This window comes from Cebidichthys violaceus, unplaced genomic scaffold (assembly GCF_023349555.1).
Source record: "Cebidichthys violaceus isolate CVI_PGR_0920_01 unplaced genomic scaffold, fCebVio1.0.p SCAF_75, whole genome shotgun sequence".
Lineage (NCBI taxonomy): Eukaryota > Metazoa > Chordata > Actinopteri > Perciformes > Stichaeidae > Cebidichthys > Cebidichthys violaceus.
This window is the reverse complement of record NW_027176959.1, coordinates 267185-287248: the sequence shown is the minus strand read 5'-3', so window position 1 is coordinate 287248 and position 20064 is coordinate 267185. Positions and strand designations below refer to the sequence as shown.

Below are 20064 nucleotides of genomic sequence, written 5' to 3'. Positions count from 1 at the left end.
TCCATTTTGCTCCATCATTTTTCAATTTTTCGGTGGGATTCCCCCGCCAGTGCTCGTCTTTCGTCTCTTGATTTTCTCCCAGGCCAATCGCAGCAGTACACAGACATCTATGTCGCCTGTCATTCATCTCTGATTATTCCTGTTTTAATGTTTACAAATCTGATTCAGTTCACTGTGAAGGCTGACATCAATAAGATGAATGAGTTAACCTTTTCACCCGGGGAACCAAAATAAAAGCACATTTTAGTTACAAATTAGAGATATTTTTCCATTTCACTGTGTGGACGGTTAAAACTCTCTCTACCTTCTCCCTTCAAATAAAAAAAATAAATAGTATTATCGTCTGCCATCTGGGGGACACGCAAGCAAATTTGCAGTTAAAAAGTAATTTCAGTTTAAAGCCAATCTGCCTGGTGCTCCGGTGAAGAGGTGTGATGGAGAATGCAGCTCTGGATGGCGAGGAGCTGTGATTATAAGGCACTTATCCAGACCAGTGGAGGGGCGAACATAAAGCCCCATTACACCACTGTAGATACTTCTCACAGCTCTTCTTCCCTCCGCCTCCGCCTGCTGCCCTGCTGCCTCCGTCATGTTACCTTCTGACCTGCGCTCGAGGTTAGCCGCAACATCTACGCTGCAGCTTCACCCCTTTGGCCTTTTCGTACCAGCTGTGATTAGGATTTATAGCACTATAGATTTGCAATTTGGGCCTTTATGATATCATCATATCATGTCATAGCTGTGCAAAAATTAGGAGGGGAGGGTTATGGTTACTAAGGTGGAAAGGAGGGCGGTGTGACTCTTCTTGGGAGAGCAGGGGAGGTTCTTGTCATTTTTCTCATCCTGGTTTTAGATTTTCTTGTGAGATTTATCATGGAAAAACTCCATGCCATGGAACATTTCTTATTTATATGACAGAACCATACGAACACTCCTTATTAACTAATTAAAAGTGCTTATATCTTTAACCAAACATTTGCAAAATGGAGTTTGGAGAGGCTCACAAGGTCATTTTCTGTGGAATAAATTAGATCAATTAATGTATTGCAGAAAAGGGGAGGGTCCAAATACAATATTAGTTGTTTTTTTTTTGTTTTTTTCCTAAATGAAAGATTCGACCCCTCTCCAATAATAGTCATACAGTCTCTTGAGTGAAGTCCAGCCAGTGTGTTTCAAAGCTCTACTATGAGATGGCTGGTCAGATTAAATCACCTTCCGTCCCACAAGCCACACATCAGCTATCATGTATTCTCACTGGGCTTCAGTGATCATTTCCTCTGCCATCATCTGAACTAAACCTCATCTGAGCGGCCAATGTCTTAATCCTCCGCCATTTCCCCTGAGGTCCCCGCTCTTAAGAAGCGTGTGGATTGATGTCTCACATTAAAGCTGGGCGCGGCGAGAGCGAATTTGATTTCTGAAAGTATTGGACTGAGAAAAAATTGCGGCTCCTCCCTTTGAGGCTTCCCTCCCTCCCGAAGCCACTCGAACGCGCACTGCCTGATGGCGCCTGGGAGGAGCGCGGCGCATCGTTGCCACCGCTAACCGTAATAAGCATTTTGATTGCTCTCAGGATGTTTCAGCACTCATAAAAGTGTTCTTCAATAAGCTGCCTACCCTCGATGTAATCTTATGCAAAGGAACAAAGGATTCTGCCTACATTATTCTGTTTTTAGTGCTCTTTATAGCGAAACTGTCAACTTCGTGGTGAAAATCTTTCCCTGGTGTTTTTTTGTTTTCTTTCTTTTTCCAAAGTGCCCCCAGTGCCATTTTCATAGAAGTAAACATGAGTTGTTTTTTCAGCAATTTTCTTCCCATTACTCTGATATATAAGGTGGGAAGCAGAGCCTCCACCAGAGGGCGCCGCTGTAACACCGCTGAAGCTCCTCACGACACACAGTTCTCCTGTTTGCAACTTGTTTTGAGCTGGAGGAGCGTTTCACACAGTTTTGAACCTGATCTATCATCAGGTGTTTTGATATAAACCTCGCTATTTTTCGCATTTCTCTCTTAATTCACTTTGAGGGGGGGGGGGATTTCTCTCACAAAGTGTCTGTTTCTCACACACACACACACACACACACACACACACACACACACACACACACACACACACACACACACACACACACAGAGCCTCATTAACACCTGAGCGACGCGCAGAGATTACACAGAACACATCAGCGTGTCTGTGGCTGTCTCTCCCCTGTCTTTATAAATAGAGGATCGCGTGTTTGACGGTGGGTAACACTCCGGTAGCTTCACACCTCACAGGAAGTCTCCCACGAGTCTTGCCAACAAAAGACTCCTCCCCACGCAAACACTTGCGAGAGACCGGCTGAAAAACACACACAAACACACACACACACACAAACACACACACACACACACACACACACACACATATACAGTGTCTCTGAGGTGTGATCAAGCAAATGGAATTAGATGTAACAGGAGCAGATTTCTCTTTGGTTTCCAGCTGGTGAACTTCATGAGCAAGGCCTGATGTTTTGATGCCGTGTGGCAGATTTAAATTGACGCTGCGATGCATATTAAAGCCCAGCTTACTAACCTGCTCACTGATGAATAATAAGCACTGTCCTTTTCCTTTTCGTTTCTGAATATCATCTCCCGCATCACCAAAGCTTGTTGTCCGTCACTTTGTTGTCGGCTCATAATATCACAAGTTCGTCCTGAGAGTTTGGTGGATTTACTTCAATTGACCCTTCTCTAAGCCCCGCCCCCCCCCCCCCTCTGATTCTCCTTCAAGCTGTCAGACTTACTGTGGAGCCCACACTGTCACTAACTACACTCCCTGAATAAATATCATGCTTTTTGACTTGGACTAGCTCTCTTAAAAACTTCAGACTTGATCAGAAAATATTGTCAACAGCCATTCAATTAGTCAATTTTTGCAATGTTTTTTTTTTTTTGCAAAAACATGTTTTGTAAATCAGGCATTTAATAGAGAGGAAAGAAGCTGGAAGGTGTGGTGTGTGTAAGTGATACTCAAGTGGAGATTTCTGGCTCAGAGTCGAAAGAAAAACGATAATGATTCAAGATATGTATTCTGAAAATCCATAAAAAACACAAAAGGTGAACATGGTTAAAAAATGAACTAGTAGGCATCAACATTAAACTTCCCCGATTGATAATTTAGTATTACGAGATTTCTGAAACTTTATGTATAATTATGCAAATTAGGCATTATCTAATGCTAGCTTTTGGTGAATTAAGGAGGAAATCTACAGACACAAATATGAATGAAGAATGGAACTTTATTCATACCACACCTCTCATTCAGAAGGCGCTTAGCAATTCAGCAAAACAAAAACACCAAGTACACAAGTTTAAAAGCCACACACAGACACACACACACAAGGGTGACAGGGGAAAATGAGTGTTTCTAGTATCTTTAGATTACCAACAATTACAGTCATAAAAGATTTAAAACAGACAAACACAAAGTAGTGAAATACACACCTGAATGTGTATTTTAACAAAGAAAGAAAGTAAACCAACCCCTGCTCTTTTCCTCTGTGCTCTGTGCTCCGGCTGCTGCTCTGACATTATCAATGAGCAGCGAGTAGAAAACGGACAAAGGAGTTTGGAGCTTTGAGTAGGTTGTGGGTCAGTACAGTAATAGAGGTTTTGACACGCAGAGAGGTGGACCCCCATTGTACTGTACTACGCTTTTAAAGGACTATTGTAAATGCAGTGTACATGGCGGCTGGCAGGAAATGAAATGAGAAGCAACAGGAGCCGGACAAGGAGGATGATTAAAGCAACGCTCCTCTCTCTTTTTTCCTCACTGGACTCTGCTTTTCCCCTCAGCCCTGTTTCACACAAAGTACAAAAGCTCTCACTCGCCTCACCTGCCCAGAGAACACACAGTCAGCGAGAGAAACGCTGCTAAAAGAAGCATGTAGGCCAAAACTCTCCTCCAATCCTTCTCCAGCGCCAGCTCTCCTCCTCTCTTTCCTTTTTCATCCCGTCACCCCGTCTCACCCGGCTCCCATCATCCCCTGTCCTCCTTTCTTTACTTCCCCTCGCTGCTGGGACTACAACAGCTCTCTGAATGCACCATTGGTTCTGCTGCTTTCTTACTTCAACTCCATTTCCTCAGCATTTTTGTCACCCTTAAGTACTCCCTCTAAACTTGTATAGACTATAAAGTTCTCCCCTCACTCTTTTTCTCTCCCTCTCATTCAATAAACCTCTCAGGGTCGTTTTCATGTGGAAACCATTTATTCGGCCCACAAAGCCTATTTATCACGTTCTCCTTTGTCAAAATACGAGCGTAGACTGGCTGCACAAGCCAGCTCCGAACATCATTGTGTTAATGTAGCTGTTTGTCATCGTCTGAGCGAGGGATCGATAGAGAGTGATGATGCGGCGTGTTTGACAAAAAAAAAAAAGCTTGTGGAGAAGGAGACAACAGATGCAGTTTGTGAGTTTGCCCAGATCTTAAACGCGACTGCACTGCAAACATAAAAAGTCACATTCTTGACCGTCGCCATCTTGGTGTTTGTTCGTCGCCATCTTGGTTTTTGACCGTCGCCATCTTGGTTTTTGTCCGTCGCCATCTTGGTTTTTGACCGTCGCCATCTTGGTTTTTGTCCGTCGCCATCTTGGTTTTTGTCCGTCGCCATCTTGGTTTTTGTCCGTCACCATCTTGGTTTTTGTCCGTCGCCATCTTGGTTTTTGTCCGTCACCATGTTGGTTTTTGGCGTCGCCATCTTGGTTTTTGGCCGTCGCCATCTTGGTTTTTGTCCGTCGCCATCTTGGTTTTTGTCCATCACCATCTTAGTTTTTGTTCGTCGCCATCTTGGTTTTTGTCTGTCGCCATCTTGGTTTTTGTCCGTCACTATCTTGGTGTTTGTCAGTCGCCATCTTAGTTTTTGTCAGTCACCATCTTGGTTTTTGTCCGTCGCCATCTTGGTGTTTGTCTGTCACCATCTTGGTGTTTGTTCGTCGCCATCTTGGTTTTTGACCGTCGCCATCTTGGTTTTTGTCCGTCGCCATCTTAGTTTTTGTCCGTCGCCATCTTGGTGTTTGTCTGTCGCCATCTTGGTGTTTGTTCGTCGCCATCTTGGTTTTTGACCGTCGCCATCTTGGTTTTTGTCCGTCGCCATCTTGGTGTTTGTCTGTCGCCATCTTGGTGTTTGTTCGTCGCCATCTTGGTTTTTGTCCGTCACCATCTTGGTTTTTGTGTGTCACCATATTGGTGTTTGTCAGTCACCATCTTGGTTTTTGGAAGTCTCCATCTTGATACTTTTTCAAACAGAAGTGTCTTAAAAAGACTTTTCTAGGCAGCATAAATGTTACAATTTACTTTGCCAAAAATCAATTGGAATATACTAGTATTTCTAGCAACATATAATATGCTGAGGGGAACTGCAGATTTAGATCATTTCTTTTCTTTGCAGGTTCGTCATTTTAAGTGACCCTTTCCCTCATTAGACGGAGTCATTTCATTCCATGTTAAAAGAAAAGAAAATTGATTAGAGCAGCTTTAACAAACATTCGAGGTATCCTGCTAGCTACCAATTAGAACCAACAGGGCTACAAAGCCAGCCGGCACTTGGTGGCCACAGGAGGTGGCTTAACCCTGACAGGAACAAGAGTAGCATCCAGCCAGGGTTGTCCAAACAATCCCCCTCCTTACCAGTTGATAGCTAACACACAATGGTATTGTTTGCTAATGGAAAGAGGAAGAAGGAATATTCACATTCTTTTATCTGTAATTTTTTGGTGCAAACTAACTTTTAGAAAATGAAATGAAAACGCAACTATAGCCTGAATCAGTTTGAGCATTGCTGACTGATTTTGGGGCTAATTCACACAGAGATGGTTCCCCGCGGCTTCTTCAACAATGGAGTTTTTGAAAGAGGTTTTTTTTGGTCTTTCAGTCCCTTCATTCCCAGTCTCAGCAGGGAGCCTCTCTTGTATTTAGAATGACAGATTAGAGATCAGCACGGACCACTGACAACTCCAACTCCCGCTGCCAAGCTGTAATTAGCACTGACCGCCCATCGGCTTCCAGGTCAAAAGGAAGTAACCCGCATCAGAATGACAGAAGACTTCCTGTTCCCTCGCTTGTAGTGAAAAAGGGTAGAGAAGAGATCCAGAGGAACTGGGAGTGGGAGTGCGGTGTGTGGGCGGGGTTGCTGGTTGTGCTGGCAAAGTGTTGGTTGGTGGGAGTTTTGTTGGCTTTAAACCTGGTTGAGAAAAATACACTCCGACTCACTACACAACAAAACAGGGTCACAGTCTTCCAAGATCAAACGTGTTTTTCTTCTCTTTTTTTCGGGAAAATGCAGCAGAGGAGATCAGATACACCAGTACTTCAATAATGTATCATGTTCTTGTACGGTGCAGTTTGTGAGAGTATTGTCGTGTCTTTCTGCTTTAACACCGAAGAAGTTCGCTGTGAGGGCGTTATTGTCATGTTGAAGCGTGTTCAGTGTTAAAAGGAGCTGCAGGTCTGCCACAAACACACACGATCACATCAAGCACGCACACGCACACGCTACACATGAAACATACAGTATACCAACAAGTCCTTCACACTAAACAACAAAACATCGCCCTCCAAAACGACTAACATTTGCTTTTTTAAATTTATTTGTGTGACAAGCCCGCCACACCACTCGTATAGAACTTCACCAGAATGCTAGTAGCTAACAGAGCAATATGAAGAGATGGGAAGAAGTGTGTGTTTAGATTTAAGTGGGCAAGAACGTCTTAATTTGCCCCCCAAAAAAATTGTGGCCAAGGTCGCTCTAAACTCTAAGACCTCCCCCTTTTTAACGATCCAATAAAATGCAGAGGATTTGATTTAAAGCCTTCTTGTAACTGTACAACGCTCAAATGATCTGTTTCACTTGACAGATCATTTGTCCAACTTCAACAAAGCTCGCCTGCCAGCTCCTCTAAAGCTCACTGAGTTCAACCACAACGCGTCGCTTCCTCACTTCTTTTAGTTTTCGGTTCAGTTGAAGTGCCTCAACTTGCGCAAACAGGCAAAAAGGTGTGGAATCAAGTCCACATCAACTTTCTGTAACTCCTCTACAATCAGCCACAGAGGAGCGGCCGAAGACACCTGGCCACGCACACACACACACACACACACGCACACACACACACACACACACACACACACACACACACACACACACACACACACACACACACGCACACACACGCGCATATTTTCACGTTGCCAGACAGCCGTGGAGTGACGCCCACACAGACACAAACAACACCAGGCTAGTTTTCGCGGAGTACGAGCCACCTACGCTAACCGAGCGAATGTTTTCATATTGAACATCTCCACAGGGTGAATCACAACAGTGTGGAGCTGTGAGATGGAGACAAGCAGCAGCCCGAGTAGAAAAGAAAAGGCAAGAAAAGAGGACAAGAGGAAAATTGGAGAGAGGAGGACCTCCTAGCACCCTTCCTCTCTCTTCTTCTACCTAAACCACACAATCACATTTCTGTCTTCTCCTCCCTCCTCTCTCTTTGTATCGCCTCGTCTCTCTCCCCGTCCTCTGTCTCTGATTTTCTCACTCTGTCATCTCGTCTTTCCTCCCTCTATCCTCCTTCCCTTCTCCACCGCCCCCCCACCCACACGTCTTTCATTCTTTTCCTGACCCCCCTTCCTCCTTCCTCCCTCCCTCCCTCCCTCCCTCCTCCTCCCCCAGGACTCCTGTCTTGCCGGCCAGGTGCAGTGTAGCGTGTGTCGGCGGCAGGCCTCCTAATGGACGGCATGTGTCTGACGGTGGACCCTAGTGCCTTCGCCAGCCTTCTGCTCTAAATCCTCCCGTCCGTGAAACACAAAACTGCTCTTTCAGGCAACACGGCTCCGCCGGCGTCCAGGGACGCGACCGGAGCTCCAGAGGGACAGACGGGGCCTCAGGTTGACCCTCGTTACAGCGTTGGAACATATTCTGTGGAGATCCATCTGGTAATCGTGCTAACTGTAGCATTTTAGCACTGATAACGTCTTATTTTCTATCTAAAGCAAAGGCCCTTTTTTAAAGAGGTGCGACCAAATGATATTTTGGAGAAAGCTGGCAGCGACAGAGACGCATGTTGTGCAAATGAAACTTTGTGATTGATTTCCAGCACCAAACAGGAAGAGGGCCTCCTGCACTAACCGAGCTAAACCTTCACGTCATGGTTGAAAGTGGAATCATTGAAAGGTTGATGGAAAAACCCACTTCCAAAAACGTTTATTCCTTTCAGAAAAACAAAACAGAAAGCACAGAATATCATTTGCAAGAAGAAGCAGACGGGTGACTACTGGTGTGCAACACGTTTCTGTGTTAATTACACTGATGCATCATAACCAATTATGACGTCATCGGTAGATTCTAAACATTGAGAGTGTGCTAAACATGAGCAGGCAGGGAGGGGCTAGAGAGACACTGTCGGGCTGCATTATGGGAAGTGTAGGATCCATAATTGTAGGATATTTCTGCCGCTCTTTTTTTTTTTTTTTTAAATCTGCCTCGTGCAAAGTTCCCCCAAATTTGTGGATCCTTCTTTTCAGTGGAATACGTTATAGAGAGCTGCAGGGATGACATATGTAAATGAACAGCGCTTTGTCATTTTTTTTAATCGTTAATGCAATCGCCAGCAGTAAAAAAAAAAAAAAGCTAACGAGCGTCAGCGAACGAATTACACCGAGGTCACATGTGAGTGAGTGGACACATCGAGGCTAATGTCGCCAGTCGTTAGCAACCGTCTTTTTTAAGAACACTTAAAAGCTTCAGAATTCAGGAGAGGGGTATTCACTAATGTATTTTACATCATAGAACAAAACGTTGAAATCTCTTTAGCTTGTGTCAACCACAGACCTTATTTCAGACATCTAACAAAAAAAATGTGTTGCGCAACGGCCGCCCAGGCATATTTGGCGTCCCATCATAGCATTTTTATTTTTTTTATCCACCCGAAAGCACAGCGCCATCTGCCAATGATGAACCAGTGGGCTACTGGCAGCAGGACGGAGAGCTCCGCTCTGCTGACGGAACCTCGGGACCCGGGGACACAATACGGCGGCGTGTGGTTGACCAATGTGCCGCCGCACTTTGCTCACGAGGTTCAGTTCAGAGCCCACGGTGGTCATAAGACACCACGAGTTGGTTTCCCTCCTGAAACCCATGGTGCTAAAATTCAAAGCTGAATACCAACCCAACGAACAAAAAGCGGGCGCCATCTTGGAACGCACTGTCGTCTGTTCTTGATACACCCACAAGCCAGCGAGACAAACACACGCTGCCTCTGTTTAACCAGTAGAAAGGCACACCTCTGCGGCTAATCGGTGAAGACGGGAGCACTGTGCTGCGGTGACAATGATAACAGTTGCCGTCGCGTTGGTTTGGACCCTCGCAGCAGAAAGTATCCATTTGGGCTTCAGACCGCCGCGTGCGCTGTGCTGGCGAGATTTCAAATATTCTACTACCAACACTATTTTCGATAGGACTTACATAACAGCGCGTGTAGAACTCATGAGTCGAGAAAAACGCAGTTACCAAAAACCTCTCCACCACTGAGCTTGTTTCCAATGTCTTTTACGTCCTTTCATTGTCAAAATACTCTCGCTCACACGACGACCTGTGTAAGTTATAGACATGAATATGAAGATTTAAAGCAGAACCACAAAGAGCTAAAAACGCTCAGACTGCTACCTCTCTGCTGTGCGGCACACAGTCTCACAGTTGGCCCAGGTAATAAACACAGCACTGTATTTATAGAGACACGTTCAGCACCACGGGAACATTGCCTCACATGAAGATTTAATACACTTCATCAAATATGGCTAACCTGGTAAAGCTGTCCATCCCTGTTTGCGAAGACAAAGATTGGCGATTTTTGAATTTGTGCAAAGGTGGCATGTTTTTTTATATCCAGGTTAAAGGCGGGAGGGACAGAGAGAGAGAGTGGTTGTATTTTAAGAGCTGCACTCAGCTCGCTGCGGTGGGTCCTTCATACGCCGTCGGCTGTTGCTGTTCCCTGGACTGGTTCCCAAATCGCCCTCCGTCCATCGCTGCCATTCGGCCGTCTCGATGTCACCGCCGCTGTAAACCCTCGCTGCCTCCTGGCGTCGCGGGCCAGTTGAAAATTCAGAAGGAACAGATATGAAATATTCAGAGAAGTTAAAACACCTTTCTTTTTCTCCGCATGTTGCATGGCCAGGGAGAGAAGTGGAGGAAGTGTCAGAGGGATGAGTCAGAAATAAAGGTGTTTTTTTGGGAGGTCAAATTGTAATGGCGGGGCGGGAGGCTGAGGCAGCACGGAGCAGTTGAAATGGAATCGTCTGACACGTAGACATCATGTAAAACTGGATTTTCGTCTGAGGAAAGGGCAGAATCTCCTCCTGTAGCGCCGTTGGGAATGTGAGGGTGAGTCCCCGCTGAACACTGCGGCCTTTTTAGAGAAAGATGAAGTGCAAGTTAAAGGATTTTTCTCTTTTTTAGGACTTGAGTCGGGAGGTTTTAAGACTCTCCTTGCTGTGTCACATGAAACGAGCTTTGGCCCTCACATGTTTCCCTGATGGCGTCTGCTCCATCTTTTTGTTGTCTCATGTGTCCCTATCATGACATCATCCAGTCCAGATGTTAATATTGGACTCACTGCTTGGATACTGTAGTGCACCATGGATGTAAAAAGAGAACTGCCGCCTGTTCATTCCTATGGAGCATTAAGCGCAAAGAAGTTTGACTTCCTGGGTACGACGTCGTTTGTGACAGCCACACATACAGGCTTTCTTTTTTTGTGAGTACCTTTGATTCATTGATTGCTGCAGGATTTAATGAGAATTTAGAGAAATTATCCCAAATGCTTTTGACCCAACCCTGCCTTTTAAGTAATTGTATCTTAGCATAGAAGTGTAACCGTAGTGGAATAAAACGTGTTCTGTTTCTCTCTTCATACCGAGCGCTAAAATAAAGCTTCTTCAATTATAAAACCCCACCTAGTTTGTACTTTCATGGATCAGTCATAAGGCCTTTTTCAAACTGCCTCACAGAAATCAATCAACTGATTTCCCGCCTGTTGCGCACATCCACAGTGTGTGGAAGGAACTAAAGCTAGTTCAAAATATCCGGAATAACCTGAATCCGTTTTCTGTCGGTGTACGCGATGAGGCGAAGTGAGACGAAGGCAGGCTGTGAGGGAGACGAGGACGTCCCTCAGAAGGAGACGCTCCTCTGCAGGCGTGACCTTTCACCTTGCTATTGATCTCCAGGCTAAAATGGGTCAATGCAGGAATGTGTTCTTTACTCTGAAGCCGGTCCCCTGTCTCTATTAATGACAGCACGTTTTTTTATTTTTATTTTTTCCAGTGAGAGTGTGGAAGAGTGTGAAGCAGTGCTGAAGGGAAGGAAAGGGGAGTATAAGGAAGTTGTCAGGGTGTGAAAGAGCTGCTCTCACCCACGTAACAGCTTCAGCCAAACACCGTGCCAACAGCTGGCTATTCTCTACCATCAGATATATACATATTTATATATATGTATATATATATATATATATATATATATATATATATATATATATATATATATATATATATATATATATATATATATATACACACACACACATATATACGCACATGTAGTCGTGATTAAATCTCATGTTTAAAGCTGCATAGCTGCACACAGTCTCATGGTACATTAGGCTTTGAGCTGTTTCCTTGCACAGTGCGACCTAAAATGTGGCGATGGCAAAAAGCCAGAATCACCACAAAAAAAAACCCAACGCACAATGCCTCTATCAGCTGGACGTGTTGGGTTAAAGTTCACCCACTCTGACCTGCGGATTTGCAGGAGCTCGAGGCGAAAAATCCCGCATCTCCACCGTTCTTTCATTTATTTTTTTGTTGCCCTTTACGTGTTTCTCGCAGCAAGTTGAGGAGGAGATGTGAACGTCTGAATTAAAGCGTGAGGCGCCGTGAACTGCTGATGTTCCTTCAGCGTGGCAATCGCAGGCATGAGTCAGAGCCGGCCGCAATATGCAAGGGGGGGGGGGGGTAACCGTGAGAACACAAGGGGACGCTTTAATGAGTCGCACACATGAAAACACCCCCCCTCACCCAGAGCAAAGCCACCAAAGAGCTTCCGACTGGTGTGTGTGTGTGTGTGTGTGTGTGTGTGTGTGTGTGTGTGTTTGCAGCCGCTCACTTCCAACATGCATGTGCACAAAAACAAAAGAACGCACAGAATCAAAAACATGTAATATTATCGCCACCCTTACAAAGACACTGGGCTTTTTTACGAGCAATACAGTAAAAATACAGAATGTTACAAAAACCTATTTCTTCACCGTGACAACCGCAGATAGCAAACACACATCACCCTCGAGGGAAACACAGATAAAGGCTGGTTAGATACAAATATAGAAAAAGAGCCAATTAAGAAAAAAAAACACCTATTGTTTAAAAATGGAAAATAAATGTGTGTGTGTGTGTGTGTGTGTGTGTGTGTGTGTGTGTGTGTGTGTGTGTGTGTGTGTAGATAGCGTTGGTGGGTGTTTGGTTGCTCTTGGAGGGTTACAGTACTGTGTGTTTTGGTGCTGGTGTGGGTGGAGCCGTGTCTCCGGTCAGAGCGATGTGACTTTGAGCTGCACGTCCCTGAGGGCCTCAGCCTCTCCACTAAGCAGCACCAATTCATCCATTCACATCATCCATTTACACAAAGGGGAACGTGGGAAGAAAAGGGAATCTGATGGTGGAAGTTGTTTCGTATCAATGGATGTAAAAACCACGTTTCATTTCTGGTGATGAACTCTCGTAGGATTCTGTCTCTTATCGCATTTTGGCCTCTTTCAGCTCATTGTTTTTTTTTACCACCAACAACTTTACTGTTTAGGTTAGAATGTGTGTTTGTTCAAAATGGTCAACCCGGTCAGACAGCAACCTCCGGGTCTCAAAAGTGAAGCCGATGTGAAAGTGTCTTAAAGTGGCCAGCAGGGGGCGACTCCTCTGGTTGCACAAAGAAGTCTGATTGTATAGAAGTCTATGAGAAAATGACTCTACTTCTCTCTTGATTTATTCCCTCAGTAAACATTGTAAACATGAGTTTATGTCTCAATCTCTAGTTTCAAGTCTTCATCAATACAGCATGATGTTCATTTAGTAAATTATTATCCATTTAGAGTCAAACAGACCATAAAGCAGAGGATGCTTGAGGGCGTGGACAGGTCGCTTCCACGGCGTTGTCCGTTTAGAAATGAATGCAAACCTGATTGCTCGGCCCCTGGGGTGCTGCCGGCGGCATTGCCGAGAAAATTGCTCGTTGACTCCGGAGAAGTGAAGGAGAGTTTGTTTGCGAATTGTTATGCACTGTGTATCCAGCATCCAGCAGCAGAAGTGCACCGCAGCCCCGAGGCCTGACTCACAGAGCGCTGTCGCTTGTTTATTAAAAGTTTATTGGTATTGCGTTCCCTGCAGGGTCCCCAGAAATACACCCACCAAGTGTCGCAACACAAGCGCTCATTTGGAGCGGTGTGTCCGTTCGGTGACCGTATTCCCGAGTCTCCACCGACTCCTGAGGGAAACGCGCGTCTCCGCTTTCGTTGCCATTTGCTCCGCTGTGTTCACCAGCCACAGTCGCTCATTCTGCCCGTCTTAACGTTCACGCTTCGACACCGTCGCCAACCTCCCCACGCACTTACCGCTAAGACATGAAGCCGGTTAGCAGTGTTTCAGGAATTCAACTTTTTAGAGGCATCAGCTGATGGTTGAGAACCAAATGTCAAAAACGCACTTCAGTCCCCTGCGCACGTGTTCTTACCACACACACACACACACACACACACACACACACACACACACACACACACACAGTATCTACAAATACACCCACAGCTCAACTGTAGTAGATTTCATGAGTGCTGGCAGCATAAAGGCTGCTCCCCCTTTCTCTCCCTCCCACCTCCTTTCCTCTCTCTCTCTCTCTCTCTCTCTCTCTCTCTCTCTCGCTCTCTCTCTCTCGCTATGCAATTCTTTGTTTTTGCCGCTCGTGCTGCCGCGGAACCCTCTTTTATTCAGTTTTTTTTGTTGAAGAGAGAAGTCTCCTTCTGCAGATTTCCTTTTCTCTCTCTTGTCTTGTTATCTCTCTCTCTCTCTCTCTCTCTCTCTCTCTCTCTCTCTCTCTCTCTCTCTCTCTCTCTCTCTCTCTCGCTCGGATCCAAACACCGAGCCTCCTCTCACTCTGTCTCTCCCTCGGTCCGTGTTTCCTATGCATCTCCCCGTGGCCGAGGGGAACAGGGACCTGACTCGCCCCTCTCCCTCTCCTCCTCCTCCTCCTCCTCATCCTCTTCCACCTCCTCCGCCTCTCCCTCCTCTCTGCTCGTCCTCTCACCTCCTAACGGCGGGATAATGTTCTACTTCCAGCTGGTGATCATGGCCGGGACGGTGCTGCTGGCTTACTACTTTGAGTACACGGACACCTTCCCCGTGCACGTCCAGGGCTTCTTCTGCTACGACAAGACCTTCTCCAAGCCCTACCCGGGTCCGGACGACGCCAGCAAGATCCCCCCCGTGCTCATCTACTCGCTCGTCACGGCCATCCCCACCCTCACGGTAAGAGTGTATTTTTAAGTGTGTTAAGGGGAAAGGACGGGAAAGGAAGAAGTTGTCAAAGTTGAGGCGGTGCGTTTTGAGTTGTTTTCGAGTGTTGCTCGCTTTCTTCTTCGTACGGTTCGGGAGTTTTGTGATGAATCATCTCTGGTGTGTGTGTCGCACCGCCGATCTAGTGAGCAGATCGGCAAGCCGCATGGAGGTAACCCCCTCCAGCCTTGACAGGCAGGTGCGTGTGTGTGTGTGTGTGTGTGTGTGTGTGTGTGTGTGTGTGTGTGTGTGTGTGTGGAGAGATAAAAGACACAGAGACATAACGGAAACGGGCGGGCCGGTCGTGAGAGAGAGAAAGAGACGGAAGCAGAGAGCGAGAGGCAGACAGAAGAAGAGACAAAACAATAGAGGAAGCAACAGAAAGAAACGGAGCAAAAGTTGGGAGTCGAGGCAGAGCGATGATGGCGGGCAGCAGATGCTGCCTTCAAAAAAAAGAAAGAAGAAAAAACTCCTCAAGACGATAGGTGAGAGAAAAGAGACAACGAGCACAAAGGAAGGCAATTTGGAGGGGGGGGGGGCTTGTCACGTGTGAGGTTAGCTGTCGAACCCCGAATGAGACGCGAGGCAGCGAGCGTGAAATGCAGAACACCTGGCGTCGACCCTCATCCCCCGGCAGACCCCCCCACACACACACACACACACACACACACACACACACACACACACACACTCACAAAAGCACCACAGACAGAACCAGCCTCCAGCCGACAACCTGACCAGATGACAAAACCACAGCCCGGCACCTTCTGGTTGCGTACAGCAGCTGATGGTTGTGGGTTATTACAGTAACAGCATGGAGATTTTCAAAATAAAGTCGTATTCACAGCAGACCAGAGCAAATGTGCGGTTAGTAATCTTATAGGTTCACGCCGCTTATGAAGTCAAGTGCAAGTATGGATTTAGGGACTGTATGATTCCAGAGGGGAGGGGAGTCAGTGGGGGGGGGGGGGGGGGGGGGGGGGGGGGTAGTTCACATATCTACTTTGTCATAACTGATCATTTTTATTCAGCAGCTATTTTGATCAAAAATAGGGAGCGACTGGATCTTTTTTACTTGTCTTTTCACAAATATATTGTCTCCAGATATTGGGAGAGGGTAATGCATTTGTTTTAGTGCCCCTCCCCAAATTCTTGGGGTAGCAGGAAGAGGCACAAAGGTAAAGGTTTAGTTAAAAACACCTACACCGTCATCGTCGTTTTATTTATTTATTGGCGAAGGGAGAATTACTTTTGGAAGTTGATCTGGGTCAGAGCACATTACTTCCACCAGCTAGTCTGCCTTAACGGGTGCTGACAGAGGCTCTGGTGTGTGTGTGTGTGTGTGTGTGTGTGTGTGTGTGTGTGTGTAAACAGCAGCAAGGTAAATCGCAGCAGTAACTCCCCGCGATAGCACCAGTCTGTTTCAAATGTGCTCTGCCACGTGCCTCCTGGTTCCCAGAGGAGCCGGGTCTCTTTTTTTAGCCAGCACACCGCCTCTAATACAAAAAAAAAGAGTTGTGGCGTTTCAGGGAGGACCCCGCCTGTCCGAGTCGCTGTAGGTAACCGGTCCACCAGACTCATATTTGGGTCAGCGCCAGAGTCCTGCACTCCGTGGCTCCCTGATATCTCCCAGTAGGTCCCCGACATCTAATTAAAATCATCAGTCACCTTCTGATGCTCGAGCACGAGGAGCCGATCCACCGCTCCGGGAACGAAACAGAAGAGGGACCTGACATCTTCCCACCTCCGTCTGTTAGTCACATTTGTGCTACGTGTTAGTTACCACGCCTGTCGAGCATCCCCTTAGAGTCCTGTTTGAAACAACGGGTGTTCGATTCTCAACACAAGCAGCGTCTCATCAGGTGATGACCTCTGATTTTATCAGCTGTAGCTTGCTAGCGAGCTAATTAAGCTAACTGTAGCTCCAGGAGTCTGTCGGACCTTCCGTCGTTCCCGGCTCGCGTTGAAAGGAGAATCTTTTATAAGGTGGGGTTGAGGAGCAGATGGAAAGCAACAAAAAGCGACATGAAATGTTTTTTCTTTCCGGTGATTATTTTGTGTAAGCGGTTACATATTGCAGGCATCGTTCTTGGATTTGATTATTTCCTGCAAAATCTCAAGCTTTTGATAACGATGAATTTGTGCCGATTCTCCGTTTAATTCTCGTCTTCACAAGATTTGCAGATTTACCTGAACCATAAAAGCAAGTCGCATGAAAAAAAAAACAGCACTTAATAATCCTATTTTTGGATTCGCAGATTCCCCAGATTTCACCCTGAGGGAACTGCTGCAGAAAATTCTCCCCACAAACACACACTGGTTCGTTTTGAGGACATCTTGAAAGTTTGCCTAATGGAGCTTGTTAAGCCAGTTAAGTTCAGGATGAATTAACTTATCTAGCACAGATTCAATCTGACAGTGCGTTCGCAAATGTGTGTTCATGCTCCTCTGTAAATCCCTCCTTTGATCAGTTTCTTTTCTTTTTTTCTCTCTTTCTCGCTCTCTTAACCTCGGTTACGTGTCCTCTCTCCGCAACCTTCCCCGTTCCTCACGCCGTTGCATCTCATCCACACTGACCTTTTTGGCTTCATGTTCTATTCATAACCGTTCCTTCTTTCGCCTGTGCAATTTTAGCCTCATCTGTTTAGTCCTTGCTTTTTTTTTCTTCGGTTGGAAATCTGCCGTATTCACCCGACTTCGGTCCGTTAGCGCTTCATCTTTACTCAGGTTTTACCCCTCCCCTCATCTCTGGCTCTTTCTTTTCTGACGCTTTACAGCCTTGCCCTCCCTGACCTCTCCTCACACCTGTTGTTTGTCTCACCCTCCAATTAACACTTGTCTTCTGTGAAGCGATCGAAGCTCCTCAGCTTGCCTGCTCCACAGTCTGTGGCTGGAGGGATCAATCAAATCAAAGTACAACCGCACAGGAAGACGCTCTCACTTCCTGCTCTTTTCCTCGGGCAACAAGGAGAAATCATACTGAGATCAAATTCATACGCAGTGAGAAATGCATACCTATCTTATTAAATAAATAAAAATGTCAGCCCATCCAGTTCAATTCTAGGTGAAGCTCACACTACATCCTTGTGTAAATGTGGCACTACCGAGCCAAGCTAGCCTTTTCCAGTCTTTATGCTAAGCTAAGCTAACCAGGTTGTTCATATTGACATGGAGAGTGACATCAATATTCTCACCTAACTCTCACAAAGGGAATATGCATATTTCAGCCCGGCACATGTGAGGTGACATTGGTAGAATAATAAATGAAGGGTTACAGCAGGATTACTACAGTAACCTAGCAGTAGATATTGAGTTACTTCTAGCACTCTTAGAACGAGATTCTGCTTTTTTCATCACAGTTTAATCCCAGCAAAAATATGCTAAGAAATATGCTACAGTATGTAAATATGTCTTGCATCATCCACTCTTAGTTATCCTCAAAAAAAGCAATTGTTTGCAGACGACAGAAGTAATTACATTCACAAAAAATTATGAACTTATTGTCTGCGTTAGAGACCAGGCTAACAAGCTTGCTAACTGGCAAGTTAATGTCTATGTTCTGAGACAAATTGGCATCAGTGGCAGCACTATAAGAGGTTGTCCTTTGTGAATTTAAAGGCATAGTTTTCCCCCATATCAAAAATACACATTTTTCCTCTCACCTGTATACATGGAATTCAACTTAATGTATTTTTTTGCGCTTTGAGCAAAATATGTATTACGTTAAACAGCAATTCATTCAGTCAGCAAACACAAGATTCGGGTCGCACTTTGACTTTCCACTCTGACTTACTTGTGCTAGCATGCTAGCAGTTAGCGCGCAATCTATATTTGTTTACCGACTAGCCTTGCGAGTAGTCCTGCTGCCACCAAGCTTGAACACTGTTTACCACCTTGAATGATGACATTATGACATTCTGTATAGTTTTATATTTACAGGAATACAGTAATTTGTATATATTGTGTAATATAATATGTCATATTAGGACACCCATGTCTCGAGTGGATGGTGGTAACCCAGTAATTAACCATGACCAACAGTCAAGAAGTCTGAAACGTGTTTTTTTGTTGTATTTGTCCTTTCTTTAACCTCAGAGCTTCCTGTACACTTTTAACCGGCTGTCACAGAGGTGTCCTGTCAGCGTCCTCACATCCTCAGCCCTAGTGTCAGTGGACTAACATTAAACTGTGCTGTGCCTCACCCACACCCACCATGACCTCACACCGGCCCCAACAGAAAACTCTCACATTCACGCACAACCGCACAGACACGGATCAATGCCGTTCTGTTTGTCTGTCCGTCTCTCACTCTCTCTTAAGCCTTCCAATCCTCTGTGCTGTTGATTTTACTTCACTGCATGGCATATCTCCCTTTTTCAAAACGCAGCCCTACGCTCACATCTAGGCCAGCACGCCGCTGACCCAGGTTAATGAGGCAGATGGCGGGCTGGGCTCCTCGCTGCGACGCTGGCGGCCGTGGGTGACGACTTTCTGCCCCTTGACTTCTGTTCTCAATTCCACGGTGGAAAGGGAAATGAGGAAAACGTGCGACTGTTGCAGGATAAAAGTTGCGTTACTGGAGAGAATAAATAAAAGAAAATTAACAGGGACGAGATGAAATCACGGCTCGGAGAGAAAACGATTCTATTCATGGAGGGAAGAGGTACGTGTTGTTTTCTTCACCGCACGTTACAGTGGCTTTATCGGCTCTGCCTATCTGTGGTGCTGATGGACTAATTCACCACAGTCTGCTCAGCTCCCACTCGGCCTGGGACACAATCACAGCTCTGATCTAACTGCTCCCGATAGTAATCACCCCACCCGAGCCAGCGTAGGATTGCATCACCACACCATTCTTTATTTTTACATTTGCATCATCAAACTGTCTCCTTGTTCCCTCACATTTTCACCTTAAAGCTGGTGTGTTGGCAACTTTGGAGGATCCAGAAAGAGTTTTTGAAAGTATTCAACTGCAAAAACAAAAAAAATCAGTACCCCTCCCTCTAGGCCTCCCTCCAAAGCCACTCCCCCAAAACACGTGAACGCACACTGCCTGACTGACTGACGAGTCCACGAGAGCGCGGCGGCGAGAGGAGAGTTAGCGCCGTCGCTAACCGTACACAGCTTCCTCGTGTCTCATTCATAAGAAAACACTCATTATCATAATGAACAGCGAACACGGTCGTTGCTAGCACTCCCAGCTGTCAAGCTAGCATGCTGGTTTTGGGAAGATTTTCATAGAAAAATTGTAGTTTGATGCAGTAACTTGGCTAGCTAGCCAACGAGTGCACAAGCCAGTGTGGTTGGATGAGCTTATGACAGGCCTGCGACAGCCACGGATACCAGATTGGTAGAGATGTAAAGACAATTTCAACAAAAATAAAATAAAAAAATGCATCTAAAATAAATCGCCTACCCTAGCTTTAACCGGTTCTTTCACTCCC

At 45.8% G+C, this 20064-nt stretch overlaps 1 protein-coding gene across 6 annotated transcripts in view; it reads left to right on the top strand.

The window, feature by feature from the left end:
* The window catches only part of plppr2a (phospholipid phosphatase related 2a), a 45121-nt gene that overhangs the window by 11617 nt on the left and 13440 nt on the right, over positions 1–20064 (top strand). For 4 of the 6 annotated variants that reach the window (XM_068737039.1, XM_068737043.1, XM_068737040.1 and 1 more), the window contains exon 3: positions 14405–14593. In XM_068737039.1, coding sequence (XP_068593140.1) covers positions 14405–14593 — 189 coding nt within the window. Of the gene's footprint in view, positions 1–10379; positions 10413–14020; positions 14594–20064 lie in introns of those variants that run through there. The other 2 variants (XM_068737044.1, XM_068737042.1) reach the window with 2 other exon arrangements.